Source organism: Scyliorhinus canicula, chromosome 11 (assembly GCF_902713615.1).
Source record: "Scyliorhinus canicula chromosome 11, sScyCan1.1, whole genome shotgun sequence".
NCBI classification, from domain to species: Eukaryota; Metazoa; Chordata; class Chondrichthyes; order Carcharhiniformes; family Scyliorhinidae; genus Scyliorhinus; species Scyliorhinus canicula.
The window spans coordinates 116,708,601-116,728,175 of record NC_052156.1 but is presented as its reverse complement, the minus strand read 5'-3'; the positions used below and the strand labels follow the sequence as shown (position 1 = coordinate 116,728,175).

The window sequence follows — 19,575 nt, the reverse complement described above, 5'->3', positions numbered from 1 at the left end:
TGGAAAGAGCAAAGATTAAGGGAAATGGGTAACATAGGTAGGCGTGAGTAATCCAATGAATATGATGATTGGGTAAAATGACTCTTTTGGCCTTCCCAAACTGTTGTCTGTTGGTTTTGTTTGCCCGTTAGAGATTCAAGGACCAATCTTCTGGATGTGTTTTCCATCAGTGTTTCGTCTCATCCATCAGGAACACAAGTCAGAATATCGTAATCGCACTCCCAAACGTTTCTGTGCATTTCTTTTAGGTTTTCACTGTCAACGTATACTAAAATGGTAAAAAGAAAATAAATACTATCACTTTGAAGCAGAGGGTCAGCCTGCAAGTGTCCATCGTGCACTCATGGTGGGCGAGGCTGCATGTCAGGAACAAATAGTAAGGGAACCACCCCCCTCACCAGAATCATGGAATTCATTCTCCAGTGTTTTGCCGGATCTTATTGGAATTTGTTCCTCCTGCTTCTAGATATAGAGGAAGATTTTACTCTTAGGCACTTGAGTGTAAAGTTTCACCTGGGCAGAGAGTAAAAGAGGGAAATTGAGCAAGGAAGATAACATGTCCATAATGGATCATATCCGATATTCCTGTCTGCATTTTTTCTAATAAATTGTCTATTCTCAAATACTAAAGAGGAGAATCCATCCATCAAATATATAAAATTATATATTTATACTTTTCTAAATTGTGGCAAAAGGGCGAGAAAATACGATCAGAACAGACAGTCCCACTCTCGTTGGCACTGGGATATTGGACCAAATTATTTGTGCTGAATGTATACCCTCCAACTCTGGCTTCTTTCCCATCTCTGAATTTTATCCACCCTTGACTGCCATGCTTTTAGTTGTCTCAGCCCTAAATTTCGTCCTTAAACTTCTACACCCGTCTAACTTTTGTTGTGGTATAAATTTAAGACAGCGGGGTGGTGTGTGAGTGTGTGTGATTGGGGGGTTGGGGGGTATCTAACTAAACCTGCTGTGCATCACCAAACAAGATACAACGTATATATTCAAGTATCGGTTAGGCATATGACAGGAGCAATCCTAGAGACCAGACGTTGCATGTAGTTCCATCTCCACAAAACCCACCTAACTGAGTTTCTGAACCGCTTTGTTTGGTGTGTTTGTGTAAGGTGGAAACCTTTCCCCCTTCCTTTAAAATGCTCTTTTAAAGCTAGCTCATTTACCAAGCTTTTGGTCACCTGACCTACCACCTCTTTGTGATTGGTGTCAAATCTTTGTTTCTTTGGGCGCGATCTAACAGAAAAATGTCAAGTGTCATTTGTGGCAGGTTTTGCTGAGAGTTTCCCGCCGGCGAGTTCCCCACCACTATCTAAACACACTTAGTCACTTTTTTGGGCCCTGGGGAGTTTATCACTGGTTTAGCCCACACTTAGGCGCGATTTTAGGCGCGATTTAACGGCCGTGTCGCGCTTGAGTGAGAGTGGGACCCGGCAGGATGATGAGCATTTGTGACCTCAGCTGCCCCTAGCCCCTGATGGTGTCTCCGCACTCGGTGCCCTCCCAGTGATCCTTGAATTGCTTAGCCTTCCGTGCTCTAACTCTGCATCTATTGTGTGTTCCCAGGATGCACATCAGAGGTGGAGGCAGTCTGCTACTTATTGTATCCAGTTGCCTTTGATGCCTCTGGCGGGCATCCTCTGAAGGTCCTGGAGGGGGAGGGCCCCCCGGGCCATTTGTCGGTGGCACATGTCTCGTTGTGCCACTCTGTTCTGGAAGATGACTCCGAGACGAGTCTTTGTCAGAGGGGAGGATCTTGGGGGAGCTGGTTGCCACTCCGCCCGGTTGGTACCCATTGGGCCCTCGGGGTCACCTCGGATGGAGGGGCAGCTGGATTAAGCTCCAGATGCCACTGCCTCACCTGGCTCTGCCAGCTCTGACGGCTCCTCAATGTCAATGTCTGCACCATAGCGTCAACTCCCTTAGCGATGCTCCTCAGTGTTTGGGACATGCTGTGGTGTGTCTCGACAATGTCCATCTGAGACTGGGACACATACCCCAGCGACTTGGACACGCCGAGGCCCTCAGCCATGGCCCTCACTGACTGAGCTACGCCTTGGACACCTCCACTTATACTTTCAACATTGTGCACCAGGCTCTCCACTGCAGTCACTATCCAAGCAGTGTTGGCCTCGATACCACGCATTGCTGGTGCCATCTCCTGCGAGAGAAGCCTTTGGGACTCCTCCAATCGGCTATGGGCCTGCTGGAGTATCACTGACAGTCCCCTTTGAATTTCATGGCCGCACCCTTTCGACTGCATCAGCTCCTAGTAAACCTGGTCCAGAGTCTCAGACCTCCGACTGTTGTCTCCACAGGATGTTCCTGCCTCCACCTGATGATTATCAGCAATTGTGTGGTGCTCACCAGATTGTGCCCCAGAAGCCTGTCCACCACTATTGTCCACCGAGATGTGTGTCTCTCCGATGGTAGAGGGTGGGGTTGACAGCTGTGATGCATCTATGATGATCTCCTTGGAGCTCCACTCCGACGTGTTCTCTTGGCAGGTGGGAATGAGGACCACCTCGGATAGGCCAGCACCATTGGATGGTGAACCTGCAGGGGGAATGGACACGGGTCAATGGGAGAGAAAGATCATCATGTTGACTTTAACAATTCATGTGTGACAGCTCATCTGGGTGTGGCCGATGGGTCCTCACCTCTGCGCTGTGCGTCAACCTCTACTTTGGTGACGGATCTGTCCTTGGCCGCCCCTCGTATGGGATGAGGACTCTGATGTCTGCCGCCCATCTGAGCCCTCTCCCATCTGTTGTGGGCCAACTTCTCCTGTGTGGCCTCAGGCGTCGTGCATCATGGGGAAGGGGGGGGGGGGGGGCAGTTTTGAGCAGCACTGCTGGAATGGGAGGGCTTGGGCATGGGTGATGCCGGGTGCACGGTCTTTGGGAGAAGGGGGCGGTGGCAGCCAGTGCCAGGGCGTTGGTGCAACTAATCCGTGCGGCCCGGTGGAGGTCATTGAGCTTCTTGTGGCACTGGGTGCTGGTCCGCCTGGTCACGCTTCCCGAGCTGACGGCCGCTGCCACTTCCTCCCAGGTGGCACTGGCTGCCCTGTGACTGACCCTCCGAGCTCCTTGGGGGAACAGAGCATCCCGTCTGCACTCGACCGCATCCAGCAATCTGGCCAGGTCTAAATCCCTGAATCATGGGGCTAGACTGCACATTGGCATGGCTGCGGGCTGTGTGGGGTTTGCTCTGTGGGATCGGTTTAAGTGCTGTTCACGCTTGGGATCTGGTGGGCACAGTCCCGGTGAATCAGTTGGCGGGACAATCATTTGTAGCCGTGAGGCCTCGTTAAGTGGACCATTAATGTTTGAAACTGGTGACTGCCTAGCTGGGTTCACCATTGGGAAACTCATGGCCACGCTTAGAAACTTTTCCACTAAAAATCATGTCCATCTAATTATTTTCATCACTGGGGAGCTGAACTTGTTGTCTGGACCGGCTGCTCAGACATTGGGGTGCCATTTTGGGGTGCTCCTGATTCCGACACCTTGAGACAGGCGCACTGGCTTTGTAGTGCCACCCAGGAGGCAGTGCTAAGGTGCCAGCCTTAAGGTGCCAAGGTGCCCACGTTTCAGGGGAGGGTCAGGGGAATCACTCTGCACTATATCTGGCCGCCTGGTCCATATTTGTGTGAAACAATATTGAATGGAACCTGGCTGGGACTCCCTGGGGAGGCCGGTAGATCCCAGGTGAGCATGCTGAAGTCAGTTTAAAACCCAACCTGAGCGAGTGCGGCTTGGCTATGCCCATTATGGGCGGCTCCTGATTCCGACACCTTGAGAGAGGCACGCTGGCTGCCAGGAAGCCCGCAGGAGGCTTCACCCGGCATCTATCGGTCACACCGCGCTCATGTTCGAGCGCAACATATCTGGTAGATCACGCCCGTTTCTTCTGTGAAGTGCTTTCAGACATTTGGTTACATTAATTGCACCATATAAATGGAAGTTGTCATTGTATAAATACCCCCCCGCCCTCCCCCTCCCTCCCCACACACATGTGTAGCTAGTTCAACTTTAAAGGTTGGAAAAGAAGGGGAATCTCATCAGCAGTAATTCAACTAAATTACTAGGGGGCTTCTATTACAGGCAATACTATAGAAAGCTAGGATCATGTGACCCCCGATCCGACCACAGAACGTAATTATAGCCTCTCCCCCAAATTATGATTCAGGCTCAGGAGAGCTGTGGATGCATACAGTATATCTGCATGCAAGTCGAAAGTAGCACAGTGCCATCTTGAAAGAGAAAGTCAGGGCCATTTAAATGTAATGTTTCACCCTGTCAAAGTATTCAGCTGTGCTTAAGAGCGGCTCAGTCGACAGCAGAAGAAAGAAATCCAGTCAGAGCCTGCAGGAGGAATCTGCTCTTTCAGTGATGACCAGCAGAGCACAAAGCAAACAGCACTGGTCAGCTTTCTCTCAGTAAGTAACCATTGAAAGAGTGTCTGGTGTGTAATACTGAGCTTTGTACAAACACGGTCGAAACATGCATGAGACAGAAAGACAGCAAAAACCCAGTGTTTAGTGGAAAGAGAAGCCAATGTTCTTTTGAGGATTCCCCCCCCCCCCCCCCCTGCCCTGCTATTGCTTCCTTTTCCTTAAAATGGGCAGATTACGTTTCAGCTCATGTTGTTTAATTGTTCTACCTCCCCAACAAAGACAGCACATGACAAAGTCTTACTTTGTGCATCCTGTCACCGCTAATCCACTAAGGGCTTTCAATATCTGTGCTGCTCACTTTGATAGGCACCACTGGGTTGTAAGAAAGCAGAATTACAGACAATTAAGCTGTAGTTGAGGTCAGAATCTTGTCATGGTGAGGATTCAATTGATGCACTGCCCAGTCGAGAACCGTGCTCAACATGCCTGCCTGCTCGTGTGTTGCCAGACAGTAGTCTTGTTGTTGGCTTTAGGTGGACAGGAGTTGAAAACTATTCAGAAATGAAACGCACGCACACAAACAAGTCATTGTTTACTTCTGCACTGATGTTCAGGGTATTATTAATGAGAGTTACACTATCGGGTCATTATTGGCATGAAATGAGTAATAATCAGGGCACATGTAAAGCTGCATTAAAGGAGTATACTCAGCAATGAGTGACGTTGTGATGACTAACTAGCTTTTTGATGAGTAATTCGCAAACAAAGGTCCGTTCAAATTGTCAAGTTTTGAATCGTGGCACCAATGCCAACATGATCTCGCCGTGAGCTAATTGTAATACTTATTTCAGGCGGGAGCGGAAATTTTGTTTTTTTGAGTTCCTGGCACAACTAGGTGTGCCATGTTTGGAATGTGTACTTTCAGCCTCCACGTTTTCCATCCATTTTTATCTCTGTAATTAAGAAATGGTAACAGAGCAAGCCCCACTCAAGCCTTGACTGCGAGCTGACCTCCTCCCAGAGTACCGGAAGACTCACCCATTCCCTTCCTGCACTGTTTTGACTAACTGCAATTTTAAATTCGAAGTGGTGGGGACACCCGTCTCAAACCACTTGGGTCCTCTGCAAGTATGCACATCGGGCTCTGATGATGCCATCTGGGCCTGATTTGTGATTATAGCCTGAGACCTTGAGCAGAGAACCGGAAGTGACAGCTTCATGAGGCCATACCTGTCAGAAACAGCGTCCTGGACCAGACCAGGATGTGTAACTGCACTTCTCTGGGCTGCACAAGTAAACCCCAGGCCTCCCTATCCCCAGGCTCAACCTCTTCCTCCGATCACCTCTGACCCCCACCCAACCTAACCATGTAGCTGGCCGTGAGGGACCCCATTCCCACAGATCTCCAGTGGTAGCCTTCTGTCCTCTGAATTCATGCTTCTGCACACTGACCAGGCTGTGATTTTGTTTGTTTCAATAAAGAGATAAAGTGTGGGAAGGAAAGTTTCTCTGCATCTTAGCGTGTGAGTTTGTCACTTACAGAGATTAAAATGGGTCCTTAGTTTGCAGCTAGCTCCACTTATGGCACGTAATGTCCGAACTTTCCAGGGCACTGTATCTGGGCGGGGCAGGTAGGTAGGGGGAAGACCCCATGGGTGATATGGGGAACTCTCCTACCCATCCTGGTAATTTCCCAGATAAAGATTGTATGGCAATTCAAGTTGCCCAGAAATACAAACTTCTGCTGGGCAATTGCTCAGCACTGGGATCTATTCAAAACTGTGATTTAAATCGCAAACACCAGATGGTTCCAGCTGGTTCACACCAAAAGAAAAAGTTAAAAAATGTTTTAAAATTAAAACCAGTTCTAGCTTCTGGGTAACTTGACAGGTCCACAACGACCGCCCACCCTCCGACAGCCCCCTCGCCCCCAAATCCCTGGAGTATCCCTCCCCCCACGACTGTCTTCGCCTCACACCCAGCCTCCTTGAATGTCCGATTACCAATGCCAGTGCCGCAAAAAAACAGATGCGGCCTTCTTCCATCTGATTCTGCAGCGTTCGACTGATGGCCTCAGGTGAGCACTGTCCTGTCCAGTTCCTGTCCGGCATAAGTCAGCAGGTCAGGCAAGACAGGATTGAGGAGATTTCCAGGTAAGATAGTAGGAGCCGGGTGGCAATCCGACTCTGCCACTCGGCAGAAGTTTAGGCCCAATGTGAAATTAGCCAAGAGATTTCTGACACAGCCACTGGTGAAATTGGGCCCACAGGTATTTGCTGCACTTCACAATCTCACTCTGAAAGGCTCCAAGGATAGCTGATGTCTGAATTACCTTTCAGAGGTTCAGATGAAGCGTCAGGTCCAAGTAAAACGCAATCTTCTGTGGCTGGCCTGTGGCTGACGTGGAACTGCAAATCTGAAATGTGAACATTCTTCACCCATGGGGAGCAAAAATCTACAAAGTAATTTGCATAAGCCCTTTACATGGTAAAACACTCCAAAATGCTTCACAGGAACAGGAATTGATATAGAGTCACATAAGGCGAGAGAGAGGGCGCGTTTTAACTAAATGGGAGCAAAATCCTGTACCGAGCGTGTTTAGTCGCTTGTTTCCCGGTGCTCGCAGCGCCAGGAAACAGAACGGCTATCATAAGTTACTCGGGTTAGATACGGAGCCTCAGTGAGGAACGCGCGGCTGAGGTCGCACTTAGCCCTGTTTCCAGCACTGAGGAGCTCCGTCCACCGGTGTGTCGGGAGATCGGGACGTCATTTTTAAACGGCATGCCAATCTCGAGCCACCTACACAACCCCCCCAAAGCCCACCCAAGCCCCAACTCAGAGGCCCCCCCCCCCCACAACACCCACGCAGGGCACCCTGACCCAAACGCTGCCATGCGGAGAATGCCAGCCTGGCACCTTGTCAGCACCAGTCTGGTACCCTGCCAGTGCCCCTGCCATGCCACCTGGTCACCTTGCAGTGCCAGGCTGGCACCCATATGGTGTTTTGCTGTGGCGCGCTGGTTTTTGGGCACAGTGTGCTCATTCACACCCATAGACAACGTGCTCCAGATGTTTTCCAGAACAAATAACCAGTTGGGACCAGTATTCTTATTTCTCAGTTTTTACTGTTTTTAACCTTTGGAGTTGGTAGGTTTTAAGGTGCATTTTGTAGGATGAGAGAGATGCAGAGATGTTTAGGGATGAATTCCAGAACCTAGAACTCAGGAAGCTGCAGGCGCAGCTACCAGCAGCGGGGCAATGGAACTGGGATGGAAAACTTCAGAATTGGGGGGGGGGAAGTCTGTAATATACTTCATTATACTGTATTTGATCCAGTAAGTGAAGAGCATGGTTAAATTAGAATAAACCCTTCATCCCATAAATTCAAATTATAAGCAATTCATTGAATATATTTAAAATTGTTCCTTTTTGTTGCATTTATCCAGCTGTGTGAACTGCGCATCCACCACAATTCCTGGAAAGCTATGGTGGTGGAGAGGGAGCACATCTGAGGAAATTCTCAGGCTTTGCTAAAAGAAATAACTTTGAAAATCGAGCACATCCGAAATTAAGGGGGTATTTGATGCAAACGATTGGGGGGGGGGGGGGGGGGGGGGGGGTTTGGGGGGTGGTGTGGCCTTGCCCGTTGCCTGGATGGGCCAGTGAGGCCCCCACATTTCCTCCTTTCAGCAAGGTCCGCAGAATCGGGCACTTGAGTGGCCAGCAGCACGACCAGGAATATAGAGGAAGCACAGGCCAAAGGTAAGTGAAGGTAGAATGGGGGTCACTGGACAGGAAGCATCAGCAGCCGCAAAGGTATGGGTGTCATTCTCGGGCTTGTTTCTCCGCCTGCCCCCCCCCCCAGATCAGGCACTGACTACCTTTTGAGCGAAGGACATCCACCCCCACCCCAGTTGGTGCCCATAAACAAGCCAGCCTTCCTGCCTGGTGATTCCCCACTCCTGCTGCTGGTTAAATACCAGCAGTGGTGGGATGAGGCCTTAAGTGAGCATTGATTGCATCAATTTCCTATGTAAAGGCCCTAATTGGCAGCAAAATGGCTAGGCTGTGCATGAGCCTTAATGCTCGGGAGGTAATCGAGCGTAGACGGGAAGGTGGAGGGGTCCCCACCTGCCATTCTCATCCTATTAAATGCCGACCCATCTCCATACTCTATCGGGGGAGGACAGTAAATTCCACCCAAAATCTCTGCAACATTGATACAACATAGATGAGAAATCAGTTCACCTGTGATTGGATCCAATGTTTTGACGTGAGGTTATAGTCCTGAAGAAAGATTCAAAACATTTGGGGCTTTGTTGACTGGAACGGATAATGTAAAGGGGAGAATCTCAGAAATGTGCTAAAATCACGAAAGATATTAAAATGGTAAATAGCGAGAAGCTAGCTAAGGATTTGATAACAAAGGCACATAGGCTCAGGGTGATTCTTAGAAGATGAAGGGCAAATGTAGAAGAACTGTCCTTCACGGAGTGTTATTAGAACATAGAATGATTCCTCACATGTTGAGGTAGAGACTGTGATATAGTTGACCAGTGAGAGTATCACACAAAGAGATCACAGGCCTGCCATAAGTTTAAGGCACTGAAGTCCTGCCTCTCAGGCTCCCGATCTGTAAAGGATTTGGTAAATGTAACCAATAATGTAATTTGCATGGAGACTGGAAGTGAATCTCAGAACAAGCGGAAAGGTTGCTTGTGAGGAGATACAATAAAGGTGCTAAGGTAGGCACAGGGCTGACTGACTTCTTTCAGCGTTTTGATTGCTGCAGTTGCGTGGAACAAACAACGGGGCATATACGTCCCACACATTGAATTATTATTTTTGAACAGATTGAACAATTAAAATTAATTTATGCAGAGGACGGCCAAAAGTGTTCCTTTAGCTTAAATCCAACGTAACTAACATCAGTGCCCTAGAGCTGCTGAAAGCATTGTTTGATGGACAGTCAAAGCAAAGTTGACTTGTGCCCACTTTATTTTCGGATTACCGTGCAGTATTGTTGCTAATTCAACATTGCATTTTTTTTATCTGCAATCCGAAGCCGAGGAGAGGACCCTTTGTTCTTGAAGTTGTATCTTATGCCTGTTCAGAAACAGTTTTTCTTTTCCGATCCGAATGTAAAATAAACAGGATATTGAAGAATTGGATGCACCCTAGACTACGTAAATAAGTCGCTCACATGAGAATTAATAGTTAAAAGCTCATCAAAAGCAGCCACATCACCAAACAGCTGAATGGAAAGGCCCCATTTTACAGACTATCATAACAAACGCGGTTTGCCATAGGATGGGAACAAAAGCATTCATTTGTCCATTGATTTCCTTCCACTAGCCAACGTGCCCTGGAGCAGTAATCATATACCAAGATAACTGAATACAGGCATTGCCTACTGTGTCTCACAGTCCAGGAGCAAATTTTTCATAAACTTTGGATAACTGGTATAAACCGATGCTTTCGAGACAAAGAAACTCGAGGTCCATTGAAACCCAAGTAAACTCAATCCCATTTACCTCTCAGCATTTCTCCATGTGCAACACATTTGGCAATCGAGTAGCTTGCAAAGTTGTTTTCATACAAGCAGCACTATCCGATTTCTGCCTAAAAGCAAAATTGTACCTGTAACGCTGACCGTTTTGTCATTGTTAACACAACATTCACAATAATAAAAGCAATTTATCACCTCCCTTAGGATGTCTCATAGGTGCCGGGTGGCTATCCGACTCTGATTGCCATTCGGCAGAAGTTCAGGCCCAATGTGAAATTTGTTTGAATTTTGCTTCACAAAATGCAGGATGAGACATTGGCAGCGGGATTCTCTTACCCCCCCCTCCTCCCTGCAGTGAATGGGAGATTTGGCTGCGCCCCGTATTATCCGTCTTCGCCAGCAGCCGTAGTAGGGCAGACTTGCAACGGAGCATCCTGGCCTAAAGATGACCTCTGTTTATTTGCGTTGACAGTTGTATAAGATACCATGGCACCCAAGAGTAACATGGATTGATTGGTAAATTATATGAATAATAATTTCATCCATGTTTCATGGTGCTTGTTGAGGGAGGAATCTTGTCCGGGATATCCGGATAACTCCTTACTCTTTTTAATGGAGCCAGTATTGTCCAAATGTATACCTATGTCAGTGTGTTGGCTGGCAGAGTCCTTGCAGTGCTTTGAGTTCACCTGTAACATTTCACTTACCTATTTGAGAGTGATCTCGGACAATGTCCTTTACAACTCATTGAAAGGAGGACCAGCTGAGACTAAAAGTTCAGCCATGTCAATGGGGGCCGGTTTAGCTCGGTTGACTGGACAGCTAGTTCGTGATGCAGAGCAAGGCCAACAGTCGGTTTCAATTACTGTACGAGCTGCGGTTATTCACGGAAGGCCCCACCTTCTCAACCTTGCCCCTCGGCGGAGATGCGGTGATCCTCAGGTTAAATCACCACCAGTCAGCACCCCCCCCCCCCCCCCCCAAGGGGAAAGCAGCCACTGGTCATCTAGGATTTTATTGTACATTTTACTTCGAGTGGTGAGTTCAACTCTGGACACTAACATGAACACTCAATAAAGAGTGAGCAAAAAACTCAATATTGTTTCCTCCACAATAAAGGCAATGTTCGTAACTCCCAATGCATGCTCACCATGAGATGTGCCAGTACATTTAGCTTTCTGACTATGTCTCATAAAAAACTGATGATGTACGCATGAGTAAACTGAAACCAATGTAATGTGAAATTTAATTTTGAAAAATACCTGTGCCACTGTTGTATTTGCAGCAAGTTTAAGTTAATGGCAATGGAGTCAGGCAACAGTGGAGTCAGTTGTGACCGGGATGCAACGTCTCTCAGTTTAATCAGGAGGCTCTTTAATAGTCCAACCACACCTGCTGCATTGTCAGCTGATGGCGGGTTTCACCAATGAAAAGCCTCCCCCACCGCTGAATTGCACGTATTTCCCATGCATGCCGTTGGCACTTAGAATTTCAATTATAATCATAAGGGAAATAGCAGATAGAGAAGGTGGCGCACCGTTCCAGTTACAACATTGGGAATCTCACACTGTTGGCAAAATCCTGGCCTTTTTGCCTCATTCAAAAAGTGGTATCTCTAATACATTGGTAGCTCAAGGCATGTATTAGGGCTTGAACTCCATCTTAGTCAGAAGTGAGACCACTCCCAACCTGAGTCGTGATTTGTTTAATGATATCTACATGTAAATTGTATTGGCTGCAGTCACAATAAGGACCCAGTTTTTGCTGTTGTTGTACGAACCAATGAATGAAGCTCCGCCAAGGGAGTTTGAGGAGCAGGTTTGAAATTAAAATGTAGAACCTCGCAAGTAAAACTCTGGATTGTCTGAGCTATATACACATTCTTAAAATGACTGGGACCAGTGACCTGGCAAATCGGCAAAATAGGGTGGTGATAAGACCTTAAACTAATGAAGGAGGGTGTGCAAGGATGCAGAAAGGGTGAACTCAAAAGTAATAAAAGAAATGTTAAGGTTTATAAAGTGGCGTTATGGATAAAAGCAAGAGGAGTGAGCCACGGAAGAACAGAGAAAGGTAATAGAACATCAGGGAAAAGTGGAAAAAAAAGCTAAAAGCTCTATATCTGAATGCATGAAGTATTCACAAGAAAACAGGTGAATTAATAGCACGACTAGAAATAACTAGGCTTTTTCTATTAGTCATTATGTAGACATGGTCGCAGAATGACTGAGCTTGGAAACTAAACATTCCAGGATACTTAACTTTTAGAAGAGATAAGTAAAATGCAAAAGAAGCGGTTAACTGTAATGTTAAAGGTTGGGATAAGCAGTCGAGAGAAAGAGTCTTAGCCTGCAAAATCAGCATTTAGAATGAGTTTGGGTGGAGCAACAAGGGACAGAAAATATCAGTGGGCGTAATTAATGGCTCCTCACTGTAGTTGTCGTGTAGTGAAGAGTATAAATCAGGAAATTAGAGGTGTACGTATAAAGAGTAATCCAGTAATCAGAATGGATTTTGTCTTCATGTAGACTCGACAAAGCAACTTTGTAATGATACTGTGGCGGATGAGTTCAAGCTAGTTTCCTAGATCAGTATTTTGAGGAACCAACTTGGGAACAGGCCAATTTAGATATAGTATTATGCAATGAGGAATTATTAATTTATAAACTTATAGGGAAAGAGTCTCTGGGGAAGAATGATCATAATACGATGGAATTGTATATTGAGTTTAAAAGAGATTTAGTTCAGTGTAGCATTGTTGTCTTGAATTTGAATCAAGTAAATCACTTAGGCATGTGGGGCAAGTTCGCTAAGGGAGATTGGGAAATGATTAGAAGATAAGATGATGCAAGAGTAAACATTCAAAGAAATGATTCCTAATTCATAATGAATACATATTCCCTCAAGGAATAAAAACCTATGGGAAAAATGGTGCAACTGTTGCTAACGAGAAGTTAATACATATTAATTTAAAAGAAGAGGCTTAAAATGTTGCCAAAAGAATAATAAGCGACAGGGTTGGAAGAACTTTAGAATTCAGTAAAGGGTGATCAACTAATTGATAAGAGAAGAAGTGACATATGAAGGTAAATTAGTGAGGGCCAAAAAACATTGTAAAAGCTTCCAGACGCTATGGAAAAAGGAAGATCTTGCAAAAGTAAACATGGCTCTAATATAGGCAGATACAGAAGAGATTATAATGGGGAATACAGAAATGGCAGTCGTTAAACAAGTACTTTGTCTTCATCACAGAAGACACAACAACCACTCCAGAAATTGACCAAGAGTGGAGCAAGAATGAGGAATTTAAAATAACATATCAACATAGAAATAATATCAGAGAAATTAACATGATTAAAATCTGACACACCTGCACACTAGAGTTCTAAAAGATGTAGCTGTAGTGATAGTGGGCTCGATTCAACTAAATAGAAAAAAGTCCCATAGCGAGCGTGTTTAGCTTCCCGGCACCGAGAAACACATGGCTATACAACGTGCTTTGTTTTGTACAAAGGGCCTCAGCGGGGAACGTGCGGCCAAGGCAGCACATAGCCCCGTTTTGTACATTGGGGAGCTCCGCGGTGCAGTGTAGCAAGAAATGGCATCACGATTTCCGAGGCGATCCCCAGCCCCACCCATCCCCCACAGCCCGAACACACTATGGGAGGCCCAACACCCAAGCAGGGCCAATTGCACAATGCCAGACTGGCATCCAGGCAATGCTGGCACTGCCAGGGTGTCCGGATAGCATCAGTGCCAGGGTAGCATCCGGCCTGAAGGGGGCCAGCTGGGGGCCTCCGATCCCCCGGGAGACCCCCACGAGTTCCGTCTGATCCCTATTTCTGGAGACCAGTGCTGAACGGCACTTGCCCGAGGTCTCCGAGGCGAAGGGGATGAATCCTACGCCTCGGGTACCTTGGGAATCTGCTCATTAGAGTGAGACTAGCTGTCTCGCTCTAATAAGCAGATTTGCCAAAACATGCTCCCACCCACAATGGGCAGGATTTCAATCGCAACATCTTGTGAGATCGCATTAGATCTCGCAAAGCGTTGAGAGCCAGCTAGAACCCGGAAGTGGGGCCTCCCAGTTCTCATCGCCCATGCTCCCTCTTGCCGATCTTTTTCTGGTGCAGCATGGCCATTGGATCGCGCCCAGTGGATCCATTGCTTTCTATCTTTAGAGAATTTTCCAGATTTTCAAATCATTCTCTGCGGTTTGGAAAATAGCAAACCTAACCCCGCTATTCAAGAAAGGAGAGAGAGTGTGAAAATAACCCAATTTTCCTGACATCAGTGGTAACGAAAATCAGGGATGATGGAACAGGGCACTTAGAAGGTCATTACAATTGGTTAAGTCAACACAAATTTCTGAAAAGGACAAATCTGTTGGGAGTTTTTGAAGTTATAACTAGCAGGCTAAATAAGGGATAACCAGTAGGTATGGTATGTGTGCACTTTCAAAGCCTACTCGATACGTTACCACACAAGTGGTGATTATAGGAAATTACACTCGTGGGATTGGGGGTAATATCTGGGGGTAATAAGCAGGGTTAAAGATAGCTAAATGGACAGAAATCACAAAGCAGAAATAAATGGCTCATTTTCAGGTTGACAGGCTGTATCTAGTGGGGTAACGCACAGGTAAGTGCTTCGGCCTCAGCTGTTTACATGCTATATTAGTGACTTGGATGGTGCTTTGGATCAAAGTTTGCCGGAAATAGAATGCAGACAGATTAAATGAGTGTGCAAGAACATGACAGAGAGGATATAACAGGGAGAAGTGTGAATTTATCTACTTCGGCAGGAAAAATAGAAAAGCAGAATATTTTTTCAATGGTGGGAGACTTTGGCCAGACTTTTATGCTCCCCCCCCCCCCACCCTTCCAGACGGGTTCCAAGGAAGAGAGGGGTGGGGGGGGGGGGGGGGTGGAGAGCGTACAATTGCATGGATGGCAATCCCTCTGGGATGCCTCCCGCTCTGATCCAGATGCAATGTCATGGTAGGTGGACAGGGCCTTGGATGGGAAGCCCACCCATGCCCCTGTTAAGGCCCTTAAATAGCCACTTGATGGCAGCCTGAGGGCCTTTTCCCGCCCAGCCTCAGTTTTTGGACAGGCAGGAAATCCAGAAACCACCACCAGGAAGAATAGAGTTTCAACTTGAGAGAAAAAATTAAGTTTGTACACCGAAACCATGCCTGTTAACAGCTACTATTCATGGAGATGAGAATATACAGCAAGATGCTAAAGGAACAACCTATTCACTATTATTTACTTTTTTGCCGACAATAAACGTTAAGGCAACCCCTTGTAAGCTAACATCCCGAATGCTGGAAAGGGCTAATTCCTCTTGGGCTATAGCACGAGATGGGTGACACCACATTAGCCTACATAGGTATTAGGAGCAGAAGTAGGCAATTCAGCCCTTCGAGCCTGCTCCGCCATTTGATCAGATCATGGCTGATCTCTTCCTGGGCTCAAATCCACCTCCCTACCTGTTCCCCATGTCCCTTTAACAAGTTTTTAAAAGCAGAAATATATCTTTCTCCTTCTTGAAACCATTTAATGATTCAGACTCTGCAAATTCACCACCCTCTGTGAGAAATAGTTCCTCCTATTGAGGTACAATTGACGGCAATCCCTCTGGGAACCCACCCGCTCTGACCCAGATGCAGTGTCATGGTAGGTGGACAGAGCCTTGGACAGGTAGTCGGCCCATGCCCCTGTTACGGCCCTTAAGTAGAGCAGCACGGTAGATAGCACTGTGGCTTCACAGCACCTCGGTCCCAGGTTCGATTCCCAGCTGGGTCACTGTGCGGAGCCTGCACGTTCTCCCCGTGTCTGTGTGGGTTTCCTCCGGGTGCTCCAGTTTCCTCCCACAGTCCAAAGATGTGCAGGTTAAGTAGATTGGCCATGATAAATTGCCCTTAGTGACCAAAAAGGTTAGGAGAGGTTATTGGGTTACGGGGATAGGGTGGAAGTGAGGGCTTAAGTGGGTCAGTGCAGAGATGGGCCGAATGGCCTCCTTCTGCACTGTGTGTTCTATGTTCCTCATCTCCGTTTTAAATCTACCGCCTCTCAATCTACATCTGTGCCCATTGTTCTATATTGCCCTACAGGGGGAACATTTGATCTACATTTGCTTTTTCAATCCCCTTAGTATTTTATATACCTCGATCAGATTGCCTCTCGATCTTCTAAACTCCAGCGAATATAAGCCCAAATTGTTTAATTTCTTCTCGTACATCAACCCTTTCATCCCTGAATCAATCTGGTGAACGACTTCTGAACTATCTCCACTGCCACCACTTCCTTCCTCAAATAAGGAGACCAAAACTGGACACAATAATCCAGATGTGGTCTCACCAACACCCTATACAATTACAACAACACTTATTTACTTTTATACTGCAGTAGACAATAAACGCTAAACTTCCCTTTGCCTTTTTCCTTGCATGCTGTACATGCATACTGACTTTCTGCATTTCATGAACAAAGACATCCGGATCCCTCTGCCCAGACACATAGAACAGTACAGCACAGAACAGGCCCTTCGGCCCTCGATGTTGTGCCGAGCAATGATCACCCTACTCAAACTCACGTATCCGCCCTATACCCGTAACCCAACAACTCCCCCTTAACCTTACTTTTTAGGACACTATGGGAAATTTAGCATGGCCAATCCACCTAACCCGCACATCTTTGGACTGTGGGAGGAAACCAGAGCACCCGGAGGAAACCCACGCACACACGGGGAGGACGTGCAGACTCCGCACAGACAGTGACCCAGCCAGGAACCGAACCTCGGACCCTGGAGCTGTGAAGCATTGATGCTAACCACTATGCTACCGTGCTGCCCCAGATTTTGAATCTGAATGGAAGAGTAAATAAATTGAATCGTGAAAAAGGTTATCCACCCTATTGCGGCACTTTCCCACACCTATTGCACTTCCCAACAACTGCTAAATATTTCATAGCTCTCATGCTGAGGGGTTTTCCCATGTCTTTCCCATTCATACACATTCAATACACACTACGTGCATGGAAAGGATTTACAGGTTAATAATCAACCTGTTTTGGCCACATCATCACAGAGCTGTTATTGCTCAGAAGGAAGCCATTCGGCACATCATGTCTGCACTGCACTTCAAATGAGCATTACGAGTTGTGTTCCAGTTAGTTTCTTCTTCAGTCCAGGCTTTTAGATAGATGTTATGAGGCTTCACTGTAGACTCACAGAAATAGCAGGCATATGAGAGAGAGCGAAAGAGAGACAGCTTCTTTCAGGATCTAAAAGCTTCTGCCTTCAGACAGTAGAAGATAGGAGCAGGAGGAGGTCTTTGGGCCCTTTGAGCCTGCAGACAGCAGAGAGAGAGCGAGAGAGAGAATGTTGCCTCCACCTTGAGGTTCCAGTGGCTTCTACTGGGTTCTGTCCAAAAATAAATCCACCTGAGAGGAACTAATCACTGTTGGTTGCCGAGCATCTTCAGAAGTCTTGTGGTGCAGTGGGTACTATCCCTTCATCTGAGCCTGAAGCCCTGGATTCCAGTCCCTTATCCAGGACTTTGTGGTCACAGAGGATGCAGACAAAATTTAAAGATTTGAAATGAAAGAAGCAAAACGTGGGATGGAACCTTACCATATTTTTTCAAAATGTCAGGCTCAGGCTCAGGCTGAAAACCGGCATAGAGCTCTCCAGTTGCACAGACCAGTTTTCTCTCCATATCCTAGGCCTCTTGAAAGAAACAAAAGAGTGGGCGGGGTTTATGCCATTGCTCTGGCGATGTGAGGCCTGAAAGAGCCAACAGAGAATGGGCTGCCATCTTTCAAGGGTCCCCACATCAGAACAGAAGTATAACCCCCCCCCCCCCCCCCCACCACATGGAGGTATCAGGGGCTTCCCTGTCCCCCAGCCACCGCTAATCATTGGGGGCTCAACCTCCATGGAAGTATTGCCGGCATTTCGCCACTGCCCCCCGCCCGACACACACATTTTATCACTCCCCCTCAACGTGCCTGCAAGTTTACCCCTGCAGCCCGCTCTCCCCTCTCCCCCCACCAACACACATAAATGGAAACCCCCACACAAATAGGGCTCCTAAGAGGGTCTGCGCTGGCACTCTTCATCCCCAGCATAGGATGTCACTGCCAGGGTGACATTCCTAACCTGTGTCAGGGCAGTACCCTGGCATGTCAATCTCCCCCCGGAAGCTCGAGGATTCCCCTAGACTGAATCCAGTTTTAAAAAAGGCTGTTGTAAACCTCGCCAATGTGATGTCACGTCAGGAAGAGCCCAGGTGACTTGGTTTTGTAGCAGCAAAGAGCAAATTATGCCTCATCACTTGGTCACAGTATGGACCATTGAATTTTGTGAGCACTTAATCTTGAAGGAAGACTTGGTCTCCAAATAGATGGCCCTTCTAAGAATGGGATGAAAAGCATTGACATGGATGTTTACACAGAGAATTTAAAATTGAACTGGAAATTAGGAAGTTACATTGGAGAGGATGATCAAATAAAATATTAATTGGGCTGTACTGCCAATACAAATAGTTGGAATACAATAGAGCTACTTGTAAAAATTGCATATATAAAATTGTATTGGCATTATCTCAATGCAAGCCCTTTCTTTTTTTACTAATGACTACTCAGCTGTCAGGAATAGTTTTATTGGGCGGGATTCTCCGCCCGCCCGCGATGGGCCGAAGTCCCGCTGCTGTAATGCCTGTCCCGCCGGCGTGAATCAATCCACCTCCCTAACGGGCGGGGCCGGCGGGGTCCTTGGGGGTGGGGGTGGGGGGTGGGGGGTGGGGGGTGGGGCCGCGCGGGGCGATCTGGCCTCGGGGGTGCTCCCACGGTGGCCTGGCCCGCGATCGGGGTCCACCGTGTGGGCACTCTTCCTTCCGTGTCGGCCACAGCCTCCGTCATGCGTGGGGATGACGTCAGCAGTTGCTGACGCTCGCGCGCATGTGCGGATTTCCGCCGGCTGGCGAAGTCCCTTCGGCCCCGGCTGGCATGGCGCCAAAGGCCTTCCACGCCAGCCAGCAGGGCGCAAACCACTCCGGCGTGGACCTTGCCCCTCAAGGTGAGGGCTTGGCCCCTAAAGTGCGAAGGAATCCACACCTTTGTGGCGGCCCGACGCCGGAGTGGTTCCTGCCACTCCATCCCGCCAGGACCCCCCACCCCGCCGGGTGGGGGAGAATCCCGGCCAGGATCTACAGGGATTAACCAGCAGAAAACCTTGACTGGAGACTAAAGACAGTGACCACTGTCACTCACCGTCGTCCTGAAAACAGATGCCTCATTCCAACACTCAGGGTAGCACGGTGGCACAGTGGTTAGCACTGCTGCCTCACGGCGCCGAGGTCCCAGGTTTGATCCCAGCTCTGGGTCACTGTCCTTGTGGAGTTTGCACATTCTCTCCGTGTTTGCGTGGGTTTCGCCCCCGCAGCCCAAAGATGTGCAGGGTAGGTGGATTGGCCATGCTAAATTGCCCCTTGATTGGAAAAAAATTAATTGGGTACTCTAAATTTATGACAGAAAAAAACCCTACCACTCGAGAGTTATTTTAAAAAGTAACCATTAAAGAAAAAACACATGCCTATGGGAGCAGCTCATCCACCATGACAATTTGAGCTCTGGCAGAATTG

At 47.6% G+C, this 19,575-nt stretch overlaps 1 protein-coding gene across 10 annotated transcripts in view; it reads left to right on the top strand.

Moving 5' to 3' along the window:
* The window catches only part of LOC119973313 (non-muscle caldesmon-like), a 254,592-nt gene that overhangs the window by 147,098 nt on the left and 87,919 nt on the right, over nt 1-19,575 (top strand). The window contains exon 1 of one of the 10 annotated variants that reach the window (XM_038811176.1): nt 4,196-4,459. The exons of 8 other annotated variants lie outside the window; for them this stretch is intronic. In XM_038811176.1, the coding sequence (XP_038667104.1) occupies nt 4,413-4,459 (47 nt within the window). In that variant the 5' untranslated portion in view covers nt 4,196-4,412. Of the gene's footprint in view, nt 1-4,195; nt 4,460-19,575 lie in introns of those variants that run through there. One more of the 10 variants, XM_038811172.1, reaches the window with a different exon arrangement.